General features: G+C 36.1%; 1 protein-coding gene across 2 annotated transcripts in view; it reads left to right on the top strand.

Moving 5' to 3' along the window:
- The window catches only part of TBCK (TBC1 domain containing kinase), a 226,971-nt gene that overhangs the window by 89,671 nt on the left and 114,291 nt on the right, over positions 1–23,009 (top strand). For both annotated transcript variants that reach the window (XM_060148557.1, XM_060148556.1), the window contains exon 20: positions 6,862–6,947. In XM_060148557.1, coding sequence (XP_060004540.1) covers positions 6,862–6,947 — 86 coding nt within the window. The remainder of the gene's footprint in view (positions 1–6,861; positions 6,948–23,009) is intronic.

Below are 23,009 nucleotides of genomic sequence, written 5' to 3'. Positions count from 1 at the left end.
TACAAACAACGAATGCTGGAGAGGGTGTGGAGAAAAGGGAACCCTCTTGCACTGTTGGTGGGAATGTAAATTGATACAGCCACTATGGAGAACAGCATGGAGGTTCCTTAAAAAACTAAAAATAGAATTACCATATGATCCAGCAATCCCACTACTGGGCATATACCCAGAGAAAACCATAATTCAAATAGACATATGCACCCCAACGTTCAGTGCAGCACTATTTACAAAGCCAGGTCATGGAAGCAACCTAAATGCCCATCGACAGACGAATGGATAAAGAAGAGGTGGTACATATATACAATGGAATATTACTCAGCCATTAAAAGGAACGAAATTGAGTCATTTGTTGAGACATGGATGGATCTAGCAACTGTCTCACAGAGTGAAGTAAGTCAGAAAGAGAAAAGCCAATATCGTATATTAACACATGTATGTGGAACCTGGAAAAATGGTACAGATGAACCGGTTTACAGGGCAGAAATTGAGACACAGATGTAGAGAACAAATGTATGGACACCAAGGGTTGAAAGCCATGGGGGTGGTGGTGGTGGTGGTGTGATGACTTGGGCGATTGGGATTGACATGTATACATTGATGTGTGTAAAATTGATGACTAATAAGAACCTGTTGCATTAAAAAAATAAAAATTAAAAAAAGGGATTAAACAGCACTTTTATTTTCTCCATACGAGTTGAATAAATCAAATTCTCTTCCCAGTTGCTGTGATTCAGAGTTAGTATTTTTAGTTTGTAGGTTAAATGTATGGAGTCAATGAAATGTCACTAGAAATTTTAAGACTCATAATACATAAAAAAGATATTTTTAGCAAGATAATTTTTAAAATAATACTGTTATCTTTTTATTAAATGTATTCTTCAATTTTTATAGAAAGAACAGTCAAAATTTTAAACTCAAGTTTGGTTTTTTAAAAAAATGCCATAGGGCTTATTTGTATTTTTCTCAATAATACAGTTTATAGTGTTTATTTATAATATATACCACATTATAAAATATTCCATATAACTTTTACAAGGATCATGCTTACAGTGAAATGTCTGTAATGTATTAAATGTGCTTTTCAAATAATTTTGACTATAATAAAACATTTGAGCAAAACACTCCTAAGCATATCTTACCAGAATCCACTTTCTATGTCTCACCTTAAATTACTTTGAAATAAAGAGTAATAGCATGCTATATGATATATAGCCACAGTTCTAATGTATAAAAGATACATTTAAAAGGAAAAATATATGTACCCTTTTTGTCTCATGGAATCATTGCCTTTAATATAGATCACAATAAATAAAATGGTCTTAGCTTTTTTTTTTTCCTTTGGAACCTGTAGTTTTAACTGAACTTTCATATGTGAAAGCCTGGAAATAATCTTTTTCCAAATTTGTCAGGCCTCTACAAGCATAGTGCTTAGCTAGATTCCTATGCTTTAAGAAAGATGAAGATATTTGGAGAATTCTCAGAAAAACAGTTAAAATAGGACTTATAAAATGAGTTGGTTATGTTATTTATGAGATGGCTGGATGGTGCCTCACTAGATGGCCAGCTCTTACAGGGCCATATTAGATAGCTTCCATTACACAAATAGCTTCCACAAATTGTTTCATATTTCAACTAGATATATGTTGAAAAAGAGGAGTTTTCATACTTGTTTTAACTATGAACTTCTTTAATACACTTTGAAAAGGCTTATTATACAAATAGGCAAGACCGTATCTGTTTCATATATGGAAATACAAGAGAAACCACAGTGTACACAGCACAAATTTGGAGAGATTGGTCAGAAAGGCCAAAAAGACTCATACTTAGTTTGATTGATTAACCAGTAATGTACTTTAATATTCAGTCTTTTTCCAAGGGATTTCATAGCCAAATATAGGAAATAAATATGAAAATAACTAATTATAAGTCAAGGAAATAAGTATACATGTTACTATATTAGCGCAGAGGAAGAAGTGGGGTGAGGTTATTTTGATTTTTTAACTTTGTTTTTGGTGGCAAAGGAAAGGAACGGCCTGTCTGGAAAGGTTTCTTAAGAGACAGAATACTTATTGACGAACTTGAAATTTGAGTAGGAATTTGCTTGGTGAAAGGGAGAAAGACATTCTGAAGACAGAGGACAAGGAAAAGAACTGAGGTAAAAAAAAGTGCAAAATGGATTGATAAAACAGCCAGTAGTCAAATCTGGTCCATGGAGCCAGAGAAAGAGGGATGGAGAGCTAAAGAATGAGCTGATACAGTACAGTGATTATTGGTTGCCAAAGTTTATGGAAGAGCAATGATTTATTCTTCAAAATGTGTATTTTAGGCTTGGAATTAGAAATACTCAGTTTTCATTTTCTTGGTTTCCCTCTTTGATTGTTCTCCCGTCCCCCTGTGTTTTATGGTGTTTTAAGCTTTAAACTTCAAAATAACATTGATTTTGATTAGCATAAATATCACATACACACTTTGTTTCCCATAGTTTTGGAAAACTCCTGTGTCATATGAAACCAATCAATTCAACAGCTAATTGTAATACTGCGTATTCATTTAGTCGTTTGTCTCTACTGAGATGAAAAGTTTCTATATTCAATGGCAACATTAAATCTTCTTTGAAAACATGTGTTTTTATATGTTTTTATTTTTTATAAATTTATTTATTATTTGTTTTTGGGTGTGTTGGTCTTTGTTGCTGCCCGCAGGCTTTCTCTAGTTGAGGCAAGCAGGGGCTACTCTTCGATGCGGTGTGCAGGCTTCTCATTGCGGTGGCTTCTCTTGTTGCAGAGCACAGGCTCTAGGCGCTTGGGCTTCAGTAGTTGTGGCATGCGGGCTCAGTAGTTGTGGCTCACGGGCTCTAGAGTGCAGGCTCACTAGTTGTGGTACATGGGCTTAGTTGCTCCGCGGCATGTGGGATCTTCCTGGACCAGGGCTCGAACCCATATCCCCTGCATTGGCAGGTGGATTCTTAACCACTGCGCCACCAGGGAAGTCCCAAAATGTGTTTTTATAATTATACTCTAATAGAACTTTAAACTTCTTTATTTTAAAATTTTTCATAAAATAGAGTATTTATATGCTTATAAGACTCAATGCTTTGCCTCTTACAGAAGAGAGAAAAATTATCTATTTAGTCAAGATGTCCTGTTCTGTTTTGTTTTTTAATCATGGTTCTATTAACTTATTACCTGCAGACATTTTTAAGAAGATAATAAATTTAATTACTTCTGCTGAAATGAATATTCATAATCATTTTTGGCACTATCAAATTGTCCCCAGCAAATTTACCATCGAGTTGATAAAGTACCAACACATAGAAACTTTAAAAAATAATATACTGATTAAACAATTCAGGGTTGTCCCCCTAAGATTATCTATGATTATTAAAATTACTCTTAGATTCAGAACCTTAGAGTGCCAGTTGGATTGAAGAAAATGGAGGGATTTGAAAGGGATAGATTGATTAGAGTTTCAGTGATATTGGAAAACAGGGTTATAACTTGCAAGACAGACATACTTTAAGGTATTGAAGAGAAGAAAAGGCAGGTTCAGGCCGGTGAGGAGAGGCAGCCAGTTAGTTATTAAGGATGGAAACTAATCCTTCATGGAAAATCCAACTATACCTTAATGTCATCTTGCACTTAAGAAAGAAACAACCCAGAAAACTGGCCTATAAAACATTTAAACTGTTGTTTGAAGTCACTGTACTATGTGTGTGTTCACCAAAACGGCCACTGGAGTTTCACCGCAACATTCAGCATATTGTTACACTGTTTATAAAACCAAGGCATAGTTACACTTGAACCATTAGAAGATGTAGAAGTCAGAACGGGAAAGATAGAGGGACGTACCATATAAACTTGGGAAATAAAATTGGGAAAATTTCTCCAATTTTTTGTTTACTTGTATATGTTTATAAATCCTTTGAAGGCAAGGGAACTATCTTCTTCACTGTAATGTCCCTAGCATTTAATGTAGTGCCACACATAGCTAGGATGAATATATAACTAACTAGTGATATTTTTGAGGGTTGAAGGGGCACTAAATGCACCAGACACTGAGTCTACCGTTGGCAACTGGGACTCTTCCAGGTAAACTAGGATGTATGGTCCCACTACACATAGACATTCAATAAGTATTTTAGGGGGAGAAAGGAAGACAGGCATCAAAGTCTGAAGTCCAGTTGTCAAATGGGAATATAATATAAATCTCCTTTCTCATCCAACAGTAGCAAAAAGAGAAGGAGAGTATGCAACTTCACTCTAAGGGTTATATATTTGGAAAAACAGTGCATTGCATATTTCCAGTTTAATGCACATCTTTGTCATGGATGACTTTAATGATAGGATATTGAAAGGTAGTAGGAAATACATTGAGCATTTTCAAAAATGTCTTGCATCATGTGACTAAGGAGATATTTCCTGAGACAGAAAATGTTCTACCATTACTAGAAATATTCCAAGATCTATTAAGTAAGCTGCTTGTAGATTTTTTTTTACTAGAGCAGGGTATGTGAGCAAAACATAAAATGATTCACAAATATAGCCCTAAAAATTACCTTTCTCTTTCCTTTCTCTTCTTTTGAAACCCCCTCTTCCCATTTAGACATAAAGGTTGGTGCTTATTCTTGTGGCTTTAGACAGTAAGCCAAATTTTATAGCTGGCAAACTTCATAATGGAAAATAATCTAATTTGGGTTCATTTGCAGTAAAATAACTTTGACTTCTTTTGAGTGCTGTGAGTCTAATGTCACCAAATGATTTAGTTTGGGCACATTTTAGTTGACAAGAGATTTATGACTCTCTGCATATTTATCTATAGTTCCATCTTCAGAATAAACTAGCAGCCTGATGGAAAATTACAAATAGTTACGGAATTGAGAATGCCATTTTCGGTTTGTGAGCAGAGGACACCTTTTGCTTTAAATCTGTTGCCCATTATCCTTCATCTTCTCCTTACCCCTGCTAAGAGAATGAAAGCAGAAAGACTGGTCGAAAAGGAAAAAATAAGGATATCCATGTGTGGGACTTAATAAAATGTCATCTCTGTATCTCTTTTATGAAAAATTTTTTGAAAACGAGTAGATATCTTATTTATAAACAGCTGCACAGAAATATGATAGTGTCGTATAAAATCCTTACACTGAATTCTTTGAGAATTGTCATTTAAAAGTATATGATAAATTTTTAAAAACCTATTCTATAGGAGAGGAATAAGAATTTTTAATATGGTGGCATTAGAAGGGAAAAAGACTATTTTCATTTAATATCTCATTGCAAAAAATTAAAAAGTATAAAGTTTCAGTAAAACAGAAATTTATATAAGACATGATTGTGTGCCAAAGTACAACATTAAACCTCACTTGAAGTTTAAGAGGAAATTTCATAAATACCTTGGTTTTTTTTTAAGAATAACATTTACCCTTACATAGGTCACCTATCAGTTAGAAAATACTGTTTTGGGGGTTATTATAGCTCTAGATGCAAATCTTCATTATTATAAATCACAATTAGAGTATTTTATGAATATTTTAAAAGAGTCAGCAGTAATATCCATGGGATTTTTTGTTTTATTTTGACTACCAGTCTGTTTTTCTGTAGCTCCTCTTAAATTCTCTCAGGTTGGTTTATAAATCAAAGGACATATTCATTTCAGTTTTTTTTTATTTGCTCTAAGGAACTTTTAAATTCATTTTTGAAATAACTTGAAATTTGACATAGTGCTGATATCATCAGTTCTGTCATATCTCTCCCTTAAAGAAATTTTTCTGAATGTAACAAACCATACTGTATCTCATTCCAGAGCTTATCCTGAGCAACCAAAACTTTTGCCAGCCTTATAATTTATATTTACATATATGGTATACAATAATATACAAAATAAGTGTATACACATATTTATGTGTGTATTTTATATATATATACACATATATATTTGTGTGTATTTATATGTGTATGTGTGTGTGTATATATGTATGTATGCAGTTATAACACATGTATAAATCCCACCATAAGTGTTTGGCAGGATACAAGGAAAATGTTTTCATGGTGGTTTAGGTTTCTTCAGTAGATCCTTAATTAGCCATGTAATCCTACATAGTAATTATCTTTTATCAGGCTCAGATAAGAAAGATATTTAATAAACTGGAGCATAGCTGTGGACAATTGCCTGAGGCATGATTTTCTAGTTTAAAATGAAGTGTGCTTTTTAAAGTTAATAACTATATGCTTTCATCAGCGTAAAGTTGAATGCTTATGATTGTTGATGTTGCATACCTCTGGCTTCTAGGTAAATTAGTACTATAAATATACCATTGCTAATTGGAAGGAGAAAAAAAGAAGTTAAAGAAAAGTTAATTAAACCCAGAAGTTCCCTGGGCCTTAGGATCTATCCTGGGTCTTCCCTTTACTGGAACAAATGCATATATCTGTATATGTAAACAAATTTGAGGTGTAATTATTCTATTTGTGACTGTGTTGTTCCTTATTTAAGTATCTGTTACACTTTCTGAACAATTAATAAATGCAAGACAGATTTAATATCACTAGACAAAATGATTTTGTTGAATTTAATAGGAAAAAATCATTCATCATGTGAATAATTTGTGATTCAGGAAATGAAGTGACAGCTCTGAAGGTAGAAAATAAGTTGTGGCATAGCTTTTAATGAAAAGCTTTGTTTATTTAATAATTAGCCATGTTTGAAGTAGTAACAAAACAGAAAATTAATAAAGTATGTTCTCTTCATGGAGAAACCAAATCTCATTCAAAATGTAAATAAAACTAATTTATGTGGATTTAATGTCTTTATTTGAAGTACTATGTAAAAAAAAAATGATTGTCTTAAACTTTATTGTCATTTCAGAGTATCTGACTGTATTCTCTCAGATGATTGCATTCCATGATCCAGAGCTAAGCAATCATCTCAATGAAATTGGATTTATTCCAGATGTAAGTACTTGTTGCATTAATAGAAATGAGGTAAAAAGAAATAAAGCAGAAATCGGCAGCACAACAAAGTACTGTTTTTAAAGTTTTGTTGTCCTAAGAAGTCCATGTATCTAAACAAGTTCCTGCTACTAATTATAGTCTTTTGTTATAAAGTTTGTGTGGTTACCTTCCATATTCTCACTTTAAGTAAAGGGGAAGTATCTTATTTTTCTTGATACTATCAAATTATTTTTAAAAACCCAGTAGTGTGAGTGTTGTATTAAACTGTGATGTTAGCAGTTTTCACTTGGATTTTTTGATATTCAGGCCTGTTTTTGAAGAAGTAGGAAATTTGAACTTAGTAAATTCTTAAGTAGCTGCTTCTGTGTTTTGCTTGATACATTACCTTGGAAACTTTGCCAGATTTTGGCTTACTTCATTAGCTTCTTGGGTTCCTTATGAAACCAAAAGTCAGAGTTGACTGTCAAAGGTTAGCCAAGGTATAGCTTAGCCTATTACTCACATGTAGTATGTGACACGGACTCAAACCTCTTTTAAAAGTATCACAGGACTTTGTGAAACAAAACAAAACAAAAAAGAACCTTTTTGAGATAGCAATCTCCTTATTCTATCTTAACCTTCTTTGTTTCCTGATCATACCTTTCCTCTTAAGGCTTATATCCAGAAACCCATATGTTGATGGTAAGACTAGGGGTGAAAAATGTTTATATTAACACTATACTAATGCATTTAAAGTGTTAACAGTAACACTTACAGTATAAATACTTGCAGGGTGCTTTGAAGTTTAAAAAGTTTAAAAATACTTTCACAAACATTTCATTTGATTCTCAAGACAAATCTGTAAGGTGTATGAAGCAAGTAATTTCAGCATTAGTAGATAAGAAATTTATTGTTTGAGAAGGTAACAAAACTAAATAGTCTCAGAACATAAAACTTTAACTTATGTCATTTGACAGCCCTCTGCCCCTAGTCTGGTTCATCTTCCAGTGGGAGAACAGAGACTAAAACATAGGTGTACTAATTCTAGTTCATTGCTCTGTGTGTTGCACTGTAATTCTGTGATGTCATCGTCAGGCCTAAAGTAGCCATCCTTCATATATACAGTGGTATTTGCTTCTAGACCTATGGAGAAATACCTTTCATTTGAGTACATGGCTTGCTCAATGAGGGCTCCAAAAAATATATATACATATTATAAAACAAATAAAATAAGATTAAACCCTATAATTATGTATAGAGATAGAAAACTTTGTAAAAATTTAACCAGTATATATATTATCATATTAAGTATTCATTTTTACATAACCCTACCTTTCCTGCTTCACATTATAAATGTGAGATATGGCATAAGACAATACTAGATTAAATCTTATGGCTAGAGTTGAAGAAATTATAAAGGAACTGATTGCCGAATTGGTAATTGTTTTAGGTTTCTGAGGGAAAAAATACTATGATATAGACTTAAAAAAAAGGATAATTCTTTTTTAAAAATTCCCTTGAAAGCACCTAATTGTGCTCAGTGACTAAACAGAAAACTACACTGCTTTAGTCAGAGTTTTAGATTGAGAAGAATCATTTATGTAGAAAAATATGTATGGAATTATAAAGATAGTCTGATAAAATCCTTAGACATATTCATGAACATAGTATTAAAAAATCACATATGGAAAAATAACTTATCTTTGCTTAATCAGAAAAATTAAACTCTGAAAGTGTATGGTATATGAGAAGAGGCAAGCAAAAAACATTGTTAAAAAATAATGTGGACATATATTAAGCGCTTACTGTGCACTAAGCACTGCTCTAACCCTCTTTAAGCACTCCTCTAATCCTCACAAGTTTGCAATCTAATTAAACAATGACTATTAAATATTTATACGTAAAATCAATTTGGGAAAGGCTAATAGCATGATGGAAGTAAAATTCTAGGTAACAATAACATGAAAGGTAAGAGTCAGTGGGATTTCAACTTAAAAGTGTTCTAATGATTTTGTATCATTTGAGGGGAAAGTAAATATGCTCTTTATATTTAGACATCAAGTCAGGCATCCTTTCAGATCTGGGATTTGATTTTACCGTACTCAAAAGCTAATAAATGAGCCTGTTACTATTTCATGGATATTGGCAGAAAATCCAAGACTCCTGTGTCAGAGACAAAGGACTTACTCACTCACAGCACAGCAAGCAGCATGAGCATTAGCATATTTGTCTTGATTTCCCTTGCTTCCAAATCCCATAGAGACGACACAGAGGGTCCAAATGATACCTGCATAATGCAGTGGATTGTGTTATAGGAGAGGAACTCCGAGTTTAGGGAACTTGATTTTTTTTTTAAATGGATATTAAACATATCTTCATTTACTCTGGAGAGAGAAAGAAAGAGAGAGAGAGAGAGAGGCTATCGTTTTCTTCTGAGGCTATAAGAAAACCTGTCTGTTGCTGCAAAAAGAGACTCTATCTCTGTTTACCAAGGCTATTTTTGTACAAACATCGTTGAGACTATACTGCAGAACAAAGGGCAGTTAGCATCTCTGCTCACAAGAAATGTAGAAGTACAGGAATGCATATTAAAATTTGAATGGTACTCACTAAAAGAATAGAAAGAAAATGTATAACTTTTAAATGGAATGGGGGAGTGTGGAACAAAGGAAAGTCATCCACCCCATTAAAAACATAGAGAAAACACAGAAAGAGGGTAAGCTAAGTAGATTACCTAATAAAGGAAATTATTAGATATTTTTAAAAATCCATCTATATGCTGTTTATAAGAGACAAATGTAAAAATTTAAGGATATTGGTCAAAAAGGAGATTTAAAAAATATGAGGCAAATATTAACCAAAAGAAAACTAATGCAGTGATATTAATATAAACTAGTAAAACAGAAAGCACAAAATAAACCCATCCAGGTATGGAATTTGGTATATGACAGAAATGGCTCTATAAGTCAATTTGAAAAGATTATTCAATAAATGGCCCTGATGCAATTGCGTAACTATATGGAGGGAGGTGGGAATCAAAGCCAACCTCACACCATACATAAAAATAAGTTCTAGCTTGCCTAGAAGACATACATATGGAATGTCAGATTTATAATTTCCATCTAGGAAGGAATTCTTACAGAAGTTATAGAAAGTACAAAGCATAATATTTAAAGAAGAGAGAATTAAAATTCAGGAATGGTAGAAAGGGGCTTTCCATTATATTGGAGTCTATAATGTACTATTTTGCTTTAAAAGTTTTTCAAAGCATTTGTGACAAAATGTTAGTTAATGTTTGTTAAATCTGAGTGGAGGGTACTTTAGTGTTTGTTAAATGTGCTGCTATATAAGGTGAGTTAATTATTTAATAATTCAATAATTTTGATATAATATCTTCATTCTATTTAGCTTCCCTCTCCATTATGACCCTCTCCTATAATTACTGGGGTATTTTTGTATAACTTCTTGTAAAAGCTTCAATACTAGTAATGCGAAAGTAATATTGATTCATATATATAGTGTGATTAGCTTTATGAGACATTCATAAGTCGCATGGGGTGGGGGACAGTTCCTTGTGGGTTGAGAATGTCCAGTATGTGGCAAATACTGAGCATCCCTGGCCCCCAGCCACTGATTGTCTATAATAATCCCCTAATCATTGTGACAATAAAACGCCTACACGTTATTTCTGAAAAATGTCTCTACATGTATTTCCAAACATCCTCTAGGGAACACTTCTATCACTATTGAGAGTCCTAGAGTTAACAAAAGAGAAGTTAGGGGAAAGAGAATATATCTTAACCTGGAGGAAATTCCCTTTTCTCTGACTATTCTTTTGTCACGGAGAAAGGGCAAAAGGAGAGATATTTAACACAGTTAAAGTGTTAATAGGAAGATTGTTTTTTGGGGTTTTTTTGTTGTTGTTTTTGTGGTACGTGGGCCTCTCACTGTTGTGGCCTCTCACACTGCGGAGCGCAGGCTCAGTGGCCATGGCTTACGGGCCCAGCCGCTCCGCGGCATGTGGGATCTTCCCGGACCGGGGCACGAACCCGTGTCCCCTGCATCAGCAGGTGGACTCCCAACCACTGCGCCACCAGGGAAGCCCTGTTTTTAGTTTTTTGAAATCTTGATTTTTTTGTGTGTGTTTTGTTGGCCTGTTTCTCAAGTTTGGAGATAACATGGAAATGTTGAGACTATTTTTAAATTTAATTTAGCAAAAAGATTTGATGTTTTTAACGTAGAGATTATTGACAATGAATAGTGGTGGGAGAGGTATGATGAAATGGAGAATTTTTCTAACATTTTTCTTATTCTATTAATAATCACTTATTTTTAGTTACATGTCATTAGTTTGTATGTGCAGTCTTGCTTTCTTTTTTTTTTCCCGAATTATTGCCTTCAGTGTTCTACCTTTAAGATGATTGCTTATGTTATACAGCAGAAACTAACACACCATTGTAAAGCAATTATACTCCAATAAAGATGTTAAAAAAAAAAAAAAAAGATGATTGCTTAGGTGACTTTCTGCACCTCCAACAATACAGGCTAGGATTCATCAAGGGCAAATGTGGACACTTTGGTAATGAGATCCCAAACTGAGTTTCCTGCTCAATAACTAATCCTATCAAAGTAAGCCCTCATTAATCTTCCATCATTAAAATGCAGACTCCTATTGCAGGAAAGATTGTGATTTCTGGCTCCTTTCCATTTGCCGTGGGTCACAGAACTCTGAATACTGAGTACTGCTGAAGCTTGAATAGTTAGGAATGTTGTGCACTGATGTGATGCTTAGATTATATATATCATGGTAGTTATGTGATTTACATATAAATAGGGTGAATAATGTGTATTTGGCAAAATTGGGGCCAGAGTGATTTTTATCATTTCTGTCTTGGTGTATGTTCTGCGTCTGAAAACATACCAGTCCTTTGAAATGAGAACAGGAAAGTATGTTTCTTCATTCTTAAGGAAACTATTTTTCTGAAATGCTATAAATAGCATTCAACCTGCAAATTATGAAAAGTTGTCCGGTGGCCAGTAAGAGAAATGATAAGGGCTATATCTCAGTACTATATGTGCCTCTTGAACCTAACTGTCTGCTAAAGATAAAGCTAACAAATTCAGTCGTAAGCAAGTATGCTGGCAAAACCGTTGTCATTTAACTACAGTCTTAATGGATGCTTATACTACTACTGATTTTCTCCCTCCCTAAAAGTTTATCACTGTCATTTTCAAATTTTATATTGAGCTGAGTTTGTACTAACCAAAAATGTGAAAGGATTTCTCAGAAATATTTATGTATTTATTTGTTTTGTTTGTTCATTTGTTCCTTCATTCATTCCTGGCCTTCATGTTGTTATTGTTACATAAAGAAATTTTAGGTTTTAATCTAAAGAGGAGATTAGTGACAATGAGCTTTTTAGATTTTTATCAAGTGTGGTTACAGGGTAAATTAGGAAGTTGCACCCTGTTTAGAGTCTCCCATAACAAGAGTCCCCACTAACCTGTTCTAATCCATCTGTGGAGTGCCAGGATATGTCCTTTGTCTAGCTATTGCTGTTTTCCCTGACTTTAGTCCTAACCCCATTCTACTGACCTTGGGTTCTTTAAAGCCCTTAAATACAAAAGGCTTACTGAGCTCTCTTTCTTACGATAAAGCTTAATTACCTTTCAGAAAGGACTCATATCTCAGAAGCCAAAGACTTATTAATTCCATAGGCCAGGTATCTTCTTGCTAAGAACACATACATACAAGTTAAGTATCCAGCAAGTTTCCCTCTTTAGTAAATCCTCACTCTGTTTTCAATCTAATGTATCCTTATACTGGTTGAGAGACAAGTAAAAGGAAGTAAATGCTTAGTGAAATAAGTCAGACAAAGACAAATACTATATGATATAACTTATATGTGGAATCTAAAAAATAATATAAATGAATCTATATGCAGAACAGAAATAGGCTCGCAGACATAGAAAACAAATTTATGGTTACCAAAGGAGAGAGGGAGCAGGGGAGGGACAAATTAAGGGTATGGAATTAACAGAAACAAACTACTATACATAAAATAGATAAGCAACAGAATTTACTGCATAGCACAGGGGATTACACCCAATATCTTATAATAACCTATAATGGAATGTACTCTACAGAAAACAAACCTGAATCACTGTCCTGTACATCTAAAACTAACACAATGTTGTAAATCATCTATACTTCAATTTTTTTTTTTTGCGGTACGCGGGCCTCTCACTGTTGTGTACTCTCCCATTGCGGAGCACACGCTCTGGACGCGCAGGCTCAGCGGCCATGGCTTACGGGCCCAGCCACTCCGCGGCATGTGGGATCTTCCCAGACCAGGGCACGAACCCATGTCCCCTGCATCGGCAGGCGGACTCTCAACCATAGCGCCACCAGGGAAGCCCTATACTTCAATTTTTTTTTTTAAAAAAAGAAGGATGTATGGTATGATACAGCAGTTCTCAAACTTTTTGATCGGTCTTAGGACCCATTCACGTTTTTAAAAATTATCAAATATCCCAGAGTTTTTATGTGGGTTTATATCTCTTAGTATTTACTGAGACATTTAAAAAATTATGTATTTATTCATTTAAAAATGACAATAACGAAACCATTGCATGTTAACAAAATAACATTTTTCTGAAAAATAATTGTTTTCCAAAACAAACAAAAAATAATGGAGGAGTGGTATTGTTTTATATTTTTGCAATTTCTACTTAATAGAGGAAAGTTATATTCTCATACCTGCTTCTAAATTCAATCTGGTTGCAATACCTTATTTTAGTTGAAGTACATGAAGAAAATCTGGTGGCCCTACATGGGCATGTAATGGCAAAGGACCTTTTCAGACAGTGGTAGTTTCTTAAAGCTTAATTGCAATGTACAATCTAAAACTATATCAATAAACTTTTCAGATTCTTTTATTTTCAAGTCCATCAATCTATCTTGCACTGTGAATGGCTCTTTTACCCGTACATGATTTTGTAATGTTGTGCATTGGTCATTTAGAAAATACTGGTGCACTGAATTATGCAGATCTTTCAACTATGAGACATTTTATTATACAATATCAAAAAAATCACATTCGTTAATATCACCACTGATCTCATCCAAAAAGTCATTAAGTATTGAGAAGCTGCCAAGCTAACAGTGGCAGATACAAGTTTTCCAAAGTTCTAATCTTCACCTGACAGCTATTGTTGTTTCTTGAAGTGAAAGGTTCACTTCATTTTTGAGAAATATCTGCCAAATATCCAAGCCTGAAAAAAATTACTGTTTTTATGTCATTCAAAAAATGGCATTTCTTGAAAAAAACACCTACATTCACTCATAGCTGAAATGATTGCCCAAGTGCTTTTTTCTCAAGACAATCTTTTTTTTTTTTTTACACTAAGCAACAGATTTTTTTTAAAACATCTTTATTGGAGTATAATTGCTTTACAATGGTGTGTTAGTTTCTGCTGTATAACAAAGTGAATCAGCTATGCATATACATATATCCCCATATCCCCTCCCTCTTGCGTCTCCCCCGCACCCTCCCTATCCCACCCCTCTAGGTGGTCACAAAGCACCGAGCTGATCTACCCGTGCTATGCTGCTGCTTCCCACTAGCTATCTATTTTAAGTTTAGAAGTGTATATATGTCCCTGCCACTCTCTCACTTTGTCTCAGCTTACCCCTCCCCCTCCCCATATGCTCAAGTCCATTCTCTAGTAGGTCTGTGTCTTTATTCCCATCTTGCCCCTAGGTTCTTCATGACCATTTTTTTGTTTGTTTTTAAGATTCCATATATATGTGTTAGTATACGGTATTTGTTTTTCTCTTTCTGACTTACGTCACTCTGTATGACAAACTCTAGGTCCATCCACCTCACTACAGATAACTAAATTTCGTTTCTTTTTATCGCTGAGTAATATTCCATTGTATATATGTGCCACATCTTCTTTATCCATTCATCTGTTGATGGACATTTAGGTTGCTTCCATGTCCTGGCTATTGTAAATAGAGCTGCAATGAACATTGTGTTACATGACTCTTTTTGAATTATGGTTTTCTCAGGATATATGCCCAGTAGTGGGATTGATGGGTCATATGGTAGTTCTATTTGTAGTTTTTTAAGGAACCTCCATACTGTTCTCCATAGTGGCTGTATCAATTTACATTGCCACCAACAGTGTAAGAGTGTTCCCTTTTGTCCACACGCTCTCCAGCATTTATTATTTGTAGATTTTTTGATGATGGCCATTCTCACTGGTGTGAGATGATATCGCATTGTAGTTTTGATTCGCATTTCTCTAAAGATTAATGATGTTGAGCAGTCTTTCATGTGTTTGATGGCAATCCGTATCTCTTCTTTGGAGAAATGTCTATTTAGGTCTTCTGCCCATTTTTGGATTGGGTTGTTTGTTTTCTTGATATTGAGCTGCATGAGCTACTTGTAAATTTTGGAGATTAATCCTTTGTCAGTTGCTTCATTTTCAAATATTGTCTCCCATCCTGTGGGCTGTTTTTTGGTCTTGTTTATGGTTTCCTTTGCTGTGCAAAAGCTTTTAAGTTTCATTAGGTCCCATTTGTTTATTTTTGTTTTTATTTCCATTTCTCTAGGAGGGGGGTCAAAAAGGATCTTGCTGTGATTTATGTCATAGAGTGTTCTGCCTATGTTTTCCTCTAAGAGTCTTATAGTGTCTGGCCTTACATTTAGATCTTTAACCCATTTTGAGTTTATTTTTGTGTATGGTGTTAGGGAGTGTCCTAATTTCATACTTTCACATGTACCTGTCTAGTTTTCCCAGCACCACTTATTGAAGAGGCTGTCTTTTCTCCACTGTATATTCTTTCCTCCTTTATCAAAGATAAGGTGGCCATATGTGCATGGGGTTATCTCTGGGCTTTCTATCCTGTTCCATTGATCTATATTTCTATTTTTGTGCCAGTACCATACTGTCTTGATTACTGTAGCTTTGTAGTATAGTCTGAAGTCGGGGAGCCTGATTCCTCTAGCTCCATTTTTCGTTCTCAAGATTGCTTAGGCTATTCAGGGTCTGTTGTGTTTCCATACAAATTGTGAAATTTTTTGTTCTAGTTCTGTGAAAAATGCCAGTGGTAGTTTGATAGGGATTGCATTGAATCTGTAGATTGCTTTGGGTAGTAGAGTCATTTTCACAATGTTGATTTTTCCAATCCAAAAATATGGTATATCTCTCCCATCTATTTGTATCACCTTTAATTTCTTTCATCAGTGTCTTATAATTTTCTGCATACAGGTCTTTTGTCTGCTTAGGTAGGTTTATTCCTAGATATTTTATTCTTTTTGTTGCAGTGGTAAATGGGAGTGTTTTCTTAATTTCACTTTCAGATTTTTTATCACTAGTGTATAAGAATGCCAGAGATTTCTGTGCATTAATTTTGTATCCTTCTACTTTACCAAATTCATTGATTAGCTCTAGTAGTTTTCTAGTAGCATGTTTACTATTCTCTATGTATAGTATCATGTCACCTGCAAACGGTGACAGCTTTACTTTTTCTTTTCCAATTTGGATTCCTTTTATTTCTTTTTCTTCTCTGATTGCTGCGGCTAAAACTTCCAAAACTATTTTGAATAAGAGTGGTGAGAGTGGGCAACCTTGTCTTGTTCCTGATCTTAGTAGGAGTGGTTAAGGTTTTTCACCATCGAGGACGATGTTGGCTGTGGGTTTGTCATATATGGCCTTTATTATGTTGAGGAAAGTTCCCTCTCTGCCTACTTTCTGCAGGGTTTTTATCATAAATGGGTATGGAATTTTGTCGAAAGCTTCTCTGCATCGATTGAGATGATCATATGGTTTTTCTCCTTCAAATTGTTCATATGGTGTATCACGTTGATTGATTTGCGTGTATTGAAGAATCCTTGCATTCCTGGAATAAACCCCACTTAATCATTGTGTATGATCCTTTTAATGTGCTGTTGAATTCTGTTTGCTTGTATTTTGTTGAGGATTTTTGCATCTATGTTCATCAGTGATATTGGCCTGTAATTTTCTTTCTTTGTGACATCTTTGTCTGGTTTTGGTATCAGGGTGATAGTGGCCTCGTAGAGTGAGTTTCGGAGTGTTCCTCCCTCTGCTATATTTTGGAAGAGTTTGAGAAGGATAGGTGGTAGCTCTTCTCTAAATGTTTGATAGAATTCGCCTGTGAAGCCATCCAGTCCTGGGCTTTTGTTTGTTGGAAATTTTTGTGTGTGTGTGTGTGTTACACGGGCCTCTCACTGTTGTGGCCTCTCCTGTTGCGGAGCACAGCCTCCAGACGCGCAGGCTCAGCGGCCATGGCTCACAGGCCCAGCCACTCCGCGGCATGTGGGAATTTCCTGGACTGGGGCACAAACCCGTGTCCCCTGCATCAGCAGGCAGACTCTCAACCACTCCGCCACCAGGGAAGCCCGGAAGATTTTTAATCACAGTTTCAATTCAGTGCTTGTGATTGGTCTGTTCATATTTTCTATTTTTTCCTGGTTCAGTCTCAGAAGGTTGTGCATTTCTAAGAATGTGTCCATTTCTTCCAGGTTGTCCATTTTATTGGCATAGAGTTGCTTGTAGTAATCTCTCATGATCCTTTGTATTTCTGCAGTGTCAGTTGTTACTTCTTTTTCATTTCTATTTCTATTGATTTGAGTCTTCTCCCTTTTTTTCTTGGTGAGTCTGGCTAATGGTTTATCACTTTTGTTTATCTTCTCAAGGAACCAGCTTTTAGTTTTATTGATCTTTGCTATCATTTCCTTCATTTCTTTTTCATTTATTTCTGCTCTGATCTTTATGATTTCTTTCCATCTGCTAACTTTGGGTTTTTTTTTTGTTCTTCTTTCTCTATTTGCTTTAGGTGTAAGGTTAGGTTGTTTATTTGAGATGTTTCTTGTTTCTTAAGGTAGGATTGTATTGCTATAAACTTCCCTCTTAGAACTGGTTTTGCTGCATCCCACAGGTTTTGGGTCATCGTGTTTTCATTGTCATTTGTTTCTAGGTATTTTTTGATTCCCTCTTTTATTTCTTCAGTGATCTCTTAGTTATTAAGTAGTGTATTGTTTAGCCTCCATGTGTTTGTATTTTTTACAGATTTTTTCCTGTAATTGATATCTAGTCTCATAGCATTGTGGTCAGAAAAGATGCTTGATACGCTTTCAGTTTTCTTAAATTTACCAAGCCTTGATTTGTGACCCAAGATATGATCTATCCTGGACAATGTTCCATAAGCACTTGAGAAGAAAGTGTATTCTGTTGCTTTTGGATGGAATGTCCTACAAATATCAATTAAGTCCATCTTGTTTAATGTATCATTTAAAGCTTGTGTTTCCTTATTTATTTTCATTTTGAATGATCTGCCCACTGGTGAAAGTGGGGTGTTAAAGTCCCCTCCTATGATTGTGTTACTGTTGATTTCCCCTTTTATGGCTGTTAGCCATTGCCTTATGTTTTGAGGTGCTCCTATGTTGGGTGCATAAATATTTACAATTGTTATATCTTCTTGGATTGATCCCTTGATCATTATGTAGTGTCCTTCTTTGTCTCTTGTGATAGCCTTTGTTTTAAAGTCTGTTTTGTCTGATGTGAGAATTGCTACTCCAGGTTTCTTTTAATTTCCATTTGCATGGAATATCTTTTTCCATCCCCTCACTTTCAGTCTGTATGTTTCCCTAGGTCTGAAGTGGGTGTGTTGTAGACAGCATATGTACTGGTCTTGTTTTCATTTCCATTCAGCCAGTCTGTGTCTTTTGGTGGGAGCATTTAATCCCTTTACATTTAAGATAATTATCGATATGTATGTTCCTATTACCATTTTTTTAATTGTTTTGGGTTTGTTACTGTAGGTCTTTTCCTTCTCTTGTGTATCCTGCCTAGAGAAGTTCCTTTAGCATTTGTTGTAAAGCTTGTTTGGTGTTGCTGAATTCTCTTAGCCTTTGCTTGTCTGTAAAGGTTTTAATTTCTCCGTCAAGTCTGAATGAGATCCTTACTGGGTAGAGTAGTCTTGTTTGTAGGTTTTTCTCCTTCATCTCTTTAAATATGTCCTGCCACTCCCTTCTGGCTTGCAGAGTTTCTGCTGAAAGATAAGCTGTTAACATGGGGATTCCCTTGTGTGTTATTTGTTGTTTTTCCCTTGCTGCTTTTAATGTTTTTTCTTTTTGTTTAATTTTTGAGTTTGATTAATATGTGTCTTGGCATGTTTCTCCTTGGATTTATCCTGTATGGGATTCTCTGTGCTTCCTGGACTTGATTAACTATTTCCTTTTCCATATTAGGGAAGTTTTGAACTATAATCCCTTGAAATATTTTCTCAGTCCCTTTCTTTTTCTGTTCTTCTGGGACCCCTATAATTCGAATGTTGCTGCATTTAATGTTTTCCCAGAGGTTTCTGAGACTGTCCTCAATTCTTTTCATTCTTTTTTCTTTATTCTGCTCTGCAATAGTTATTTCCACTATTTTATCTTCAGTTATTCTGCTATTGTTCAGCTATTCTGCTATTGTTCAGTTATTCTGCTATTGATCCCTCTAGAGAATTTTTAATTTCATTTATTGTGTTATTCATCACTGTTTGTTTGCTCTTTAGTTCTTCTAAGTTCTTGTTAAACGTTTCTTGTATTTTTTCCATTCTATTTCCAGGATTTTGGATCATCTTTACTATCATTATTCTGAATTCTTTTTCAGGTAAACTGCTTGTTTCCTCTTCATTTGTTAGGTCTGGTGTTTTTTGCCTTGCTCCTTCATCTGCTGTGTGTTTCTCTGTCTTCTCATTTTGCTTATCTTACTGTGTTTGGGGTCTCCTTTTCACAGGCTACAGGCTCGTAGTTCCCGTTTTTGGTGTCTGTCCCCAGTGGCTAACATTGGTTCAGTGGGTTGTGTAGGCTTCCTGGTGGAGGGGACTAGTGCCTTTGTTCTGGTGGATGAGGCTGAATCTTGTCTTTCTGGTGGGCAGGTCCACCTCTGTTGGTATGTTTTGGGGTGTCTGTGGCCTTATTATGATTTTGGGCAGCCTCTCTGCTAATGGATGGGGTTGTGTTCCTATCTTTCTAGTTGTTTGGCATAGGGTGTCCAGCACTGTATCTTGCTCGTCGTTGAGTGGAGCTGTGTGTTGGTGTTGAGATGGAGATCTCTGGGAGATTTTCACCATTTAATATTACGTGGAGCTGGGAGGTCTCTTGTGGGCCAGTGTCCTGAACTTGGCTCTCCTACCTCAGAGGCACAGCCCTGATGCCTGGCTCGAGCACCAAGAGCCTGTCATCCACACAGCTCAGAATAAAAGGGAGGGAAAAAAAGAAAGAAAGAAGAAGATAAAATAAATTTATTAAAATAAAAAATAATTATTAAAAAAAATTTTTTTAAGTAATAAAAAAAAAGGACAGACAGAACCCTAGGACAAATGGTAAAAGCAAAGTTATACAGACAAAATCACACACAGAAGCATACACATACACACACAAAAAGAGAAAAAGGGAAATATATATATATATATATATATATATATATAGTTGCTTCCAAAGTCCACCTCCTCAATTTGGGATGATTCGTTGTCTATTCAGGTATTCCACAGATGCAGGCTACATCAAGTTGATTGTGGAGATTTCGTCTGCTGCTCCTGAGGCTGCTGGGGGAGATTTCCCTTTCTCTGTTCGCACAGCTCCCAGGGTTCAGTTTTGGATTTGGCCCCGCCTCTGCGTGCAGGTCACCTGAGGGCATCTGTGTCCGCCCAGACAGGATGGGGTTAGAGGAGCAGCTGATTCGGGGGCTCTGGCTCACTCAGGCCGGGGGGATGGAGGGATATGGAGTGCGGGGCGAACCTGTGGCAGCAGAGGCCAGCGTGACGTTGCACCAGCCTGAGGCGCGCCATGCGTTCTCCCTGGGAAGTTGTCCCTGGATTACGGGACCCTGGCACTGGCGGGCTGCCCAGGCTCGCGGGAGGGGAGGTGTGGATAGCGACCTGTGCTTGCACACAGGCTCCTTGGTGGCGGCAGCAGCAGCCTTAGTGTCTCCTACCCGTCTCTGGGGTCCGCGCTTTTAGCCACGGCTCGCGCCCGCCTCTGGAGCTCCTTTAAGCAGCGCTCTTAATCCCCTCTCCTCGCGCACCAGGAAACAAAGAGGCAAGAAAAAGTCTCTTGCCTCTTCAGCAGCTCCAGACTTTTTCCCGGACTCCCTCCCAGCTAGCTGTGGCACACTAGCCCCCTTCAGGCTGTGTTCGCGCAGCCAACCCCAGTCCTCTTCCGGGGATCCGACCTCCAAAGCCTGAGCCTCAGCTTCCAGCCCCCACCCACCCCGGTGGGTGAGCAGACAAGCCTCCCGGACTGGTTAGTGCTGGTCAGCACCGATCCTCTGTGCGGGAATCTCTCCGCTTTGCCCTCTGCACCCCTGTTACTGCGCTCTCCTCTGTGGCCCCCGAAGCTCCCCCCTCCGCCACCCGCAGTCTCTGCCCGCAAAGGGGCTTCTAGTGTGTGGAAACCTTTCTTCCTTCACAGCTCCCTCCCACTGGTGCATGTCCCATCCCTATTGTTTTGTCTCTGTTTTTTCTTTTTTCTTTTGCCCTACCCAGGTACGTGGGGAGTTTCTTGCCTTTTGGGAGGTCTGAGGTCAGCGTTCTGCCAGCGTTCAGTAGGTGTTCTGTAGGAGTTGTTCCGCATGTAGATACATTTCAGATGTATTTGTGGGGAGGAAGGTGATCTCCACGTCTTACTCTTCCGCCATCTTGAAGCTCCCTCTCAAGACAATCTTTTTCTTCGGTACACAGTGCAAGTACTTTATGCATACTTCTGATTTTGCCTCATGGAACATTTTAAAAGATATTTAACAAAATTAATAATTTTTACTCCTTCACAAGAATATGATTTCTATAATTTAGTGCCACTACCTTGACTTGTGATGAGGTGCCAGTAGTTTTATTCACCAGTGGGTTTTTTTGCACCATTAGCTCAAATGTTAACATAGTAAAAAAGAGCAAAAACATCTCAGTATTGTTATAAAAATAGTTTTGAAGTTTGGGGCCCCTGAAGGGTCTTGAAGGTCCCCAGAAGTCTGTGAGCACAATTTGGGTAAGCACTCAGACACTGGTGTCAAATGGGGCAGGGTTCTCATCTGGACGCTTCAACTTACTAGCTAAACACTTGTTAGTTTTTCTTATCCACAGTCCTCTTAATGTTGATTATAATAAATCTTACCTCTTAGGATTATTGTGATGATTAAATGAGATAATACATATAAACCATTTAACACAGTTCCAGGTACATAGTTAGTATTAAGGGCTTAACCATTATCGGTGTTCTTGTTTTACTTATTAGAATCTGTTCATGTTGCACTGTTTCTTTGGTTATGTTAATATGATTTACATTTTAAAAAGCGTTATATTACAAGCTATAATGGATATATTATTTTGCTGCATTAGTTAACAAACACTTTGCTGGAGGAAATATGATACTAACAACAATAAAGACTTCCTTGTTTGTCCGAGTTGGTGAGATTGCTACTTCATTTTAAATTTTAACCTTTTTTATTGCTTGATTTTTAAGGTACTTTTCCGTCTCCCAGAAGGTGTTACATAGCACGTCTTATAGATTCAATACAGTCATTAATGTGCCAGGCACTGTGTTCCATACTACTTTGTTTTATCTATAAGAATGCAGTATTTATTGGCTGCTTTATTAAGATAAAGATTAGAAACAGATAATCTTTTGTTTCAGGGTTACTGGTTCACAAAAATATCAGAATATAATTGTTTTCTATTTAAAATATTCTAAAGAGTTGCTCTGTAAATCAGTTATCATATAGATTTATAATTCTCACCTCCTGACTTTTGTCCCCTTGTTGCTGGTTATGAAGGCAGGTTTTGTACTTGCAAATGTTTCCCCAAGATTCTAAGAAGATAGGAGTACTGTTAAATAAGGAGAGCTATTTATTACTGCTTTTGCCTGTATTATGTAGTTTTGTTATTTACGTGAAACCCTTTCCCATTCCACCGAATTTATCCTGGTTTAATGTAAGCCATCATCTTTGTTCATTGTTGAAAAAGCTAACAGTCTTTTGAAAATGAGTAACACAGTGGAACAGTACAAATGTTTT

The sequence above is a fragment of the Lagenorhynchus albirostris genome, chromosome 4, assembly GCF_949774975.1.
Source record: "Lagenorhynchus albirostris chromosome 4, mLagAlb1.1, whole genome shotgun sequence".
Classification (NCBI taxonomy): Eukaryota; Metazoa; Chordata; class Mammalia; order Artiodactyla; family Delphinidae; genus Lagenorhynchus; species Lagenorhynchus albirostris.
Note: the sequence above shows the minus strand (reverse complement) of the source record. Positions and strands in the feature narration are given on the sequence as shown.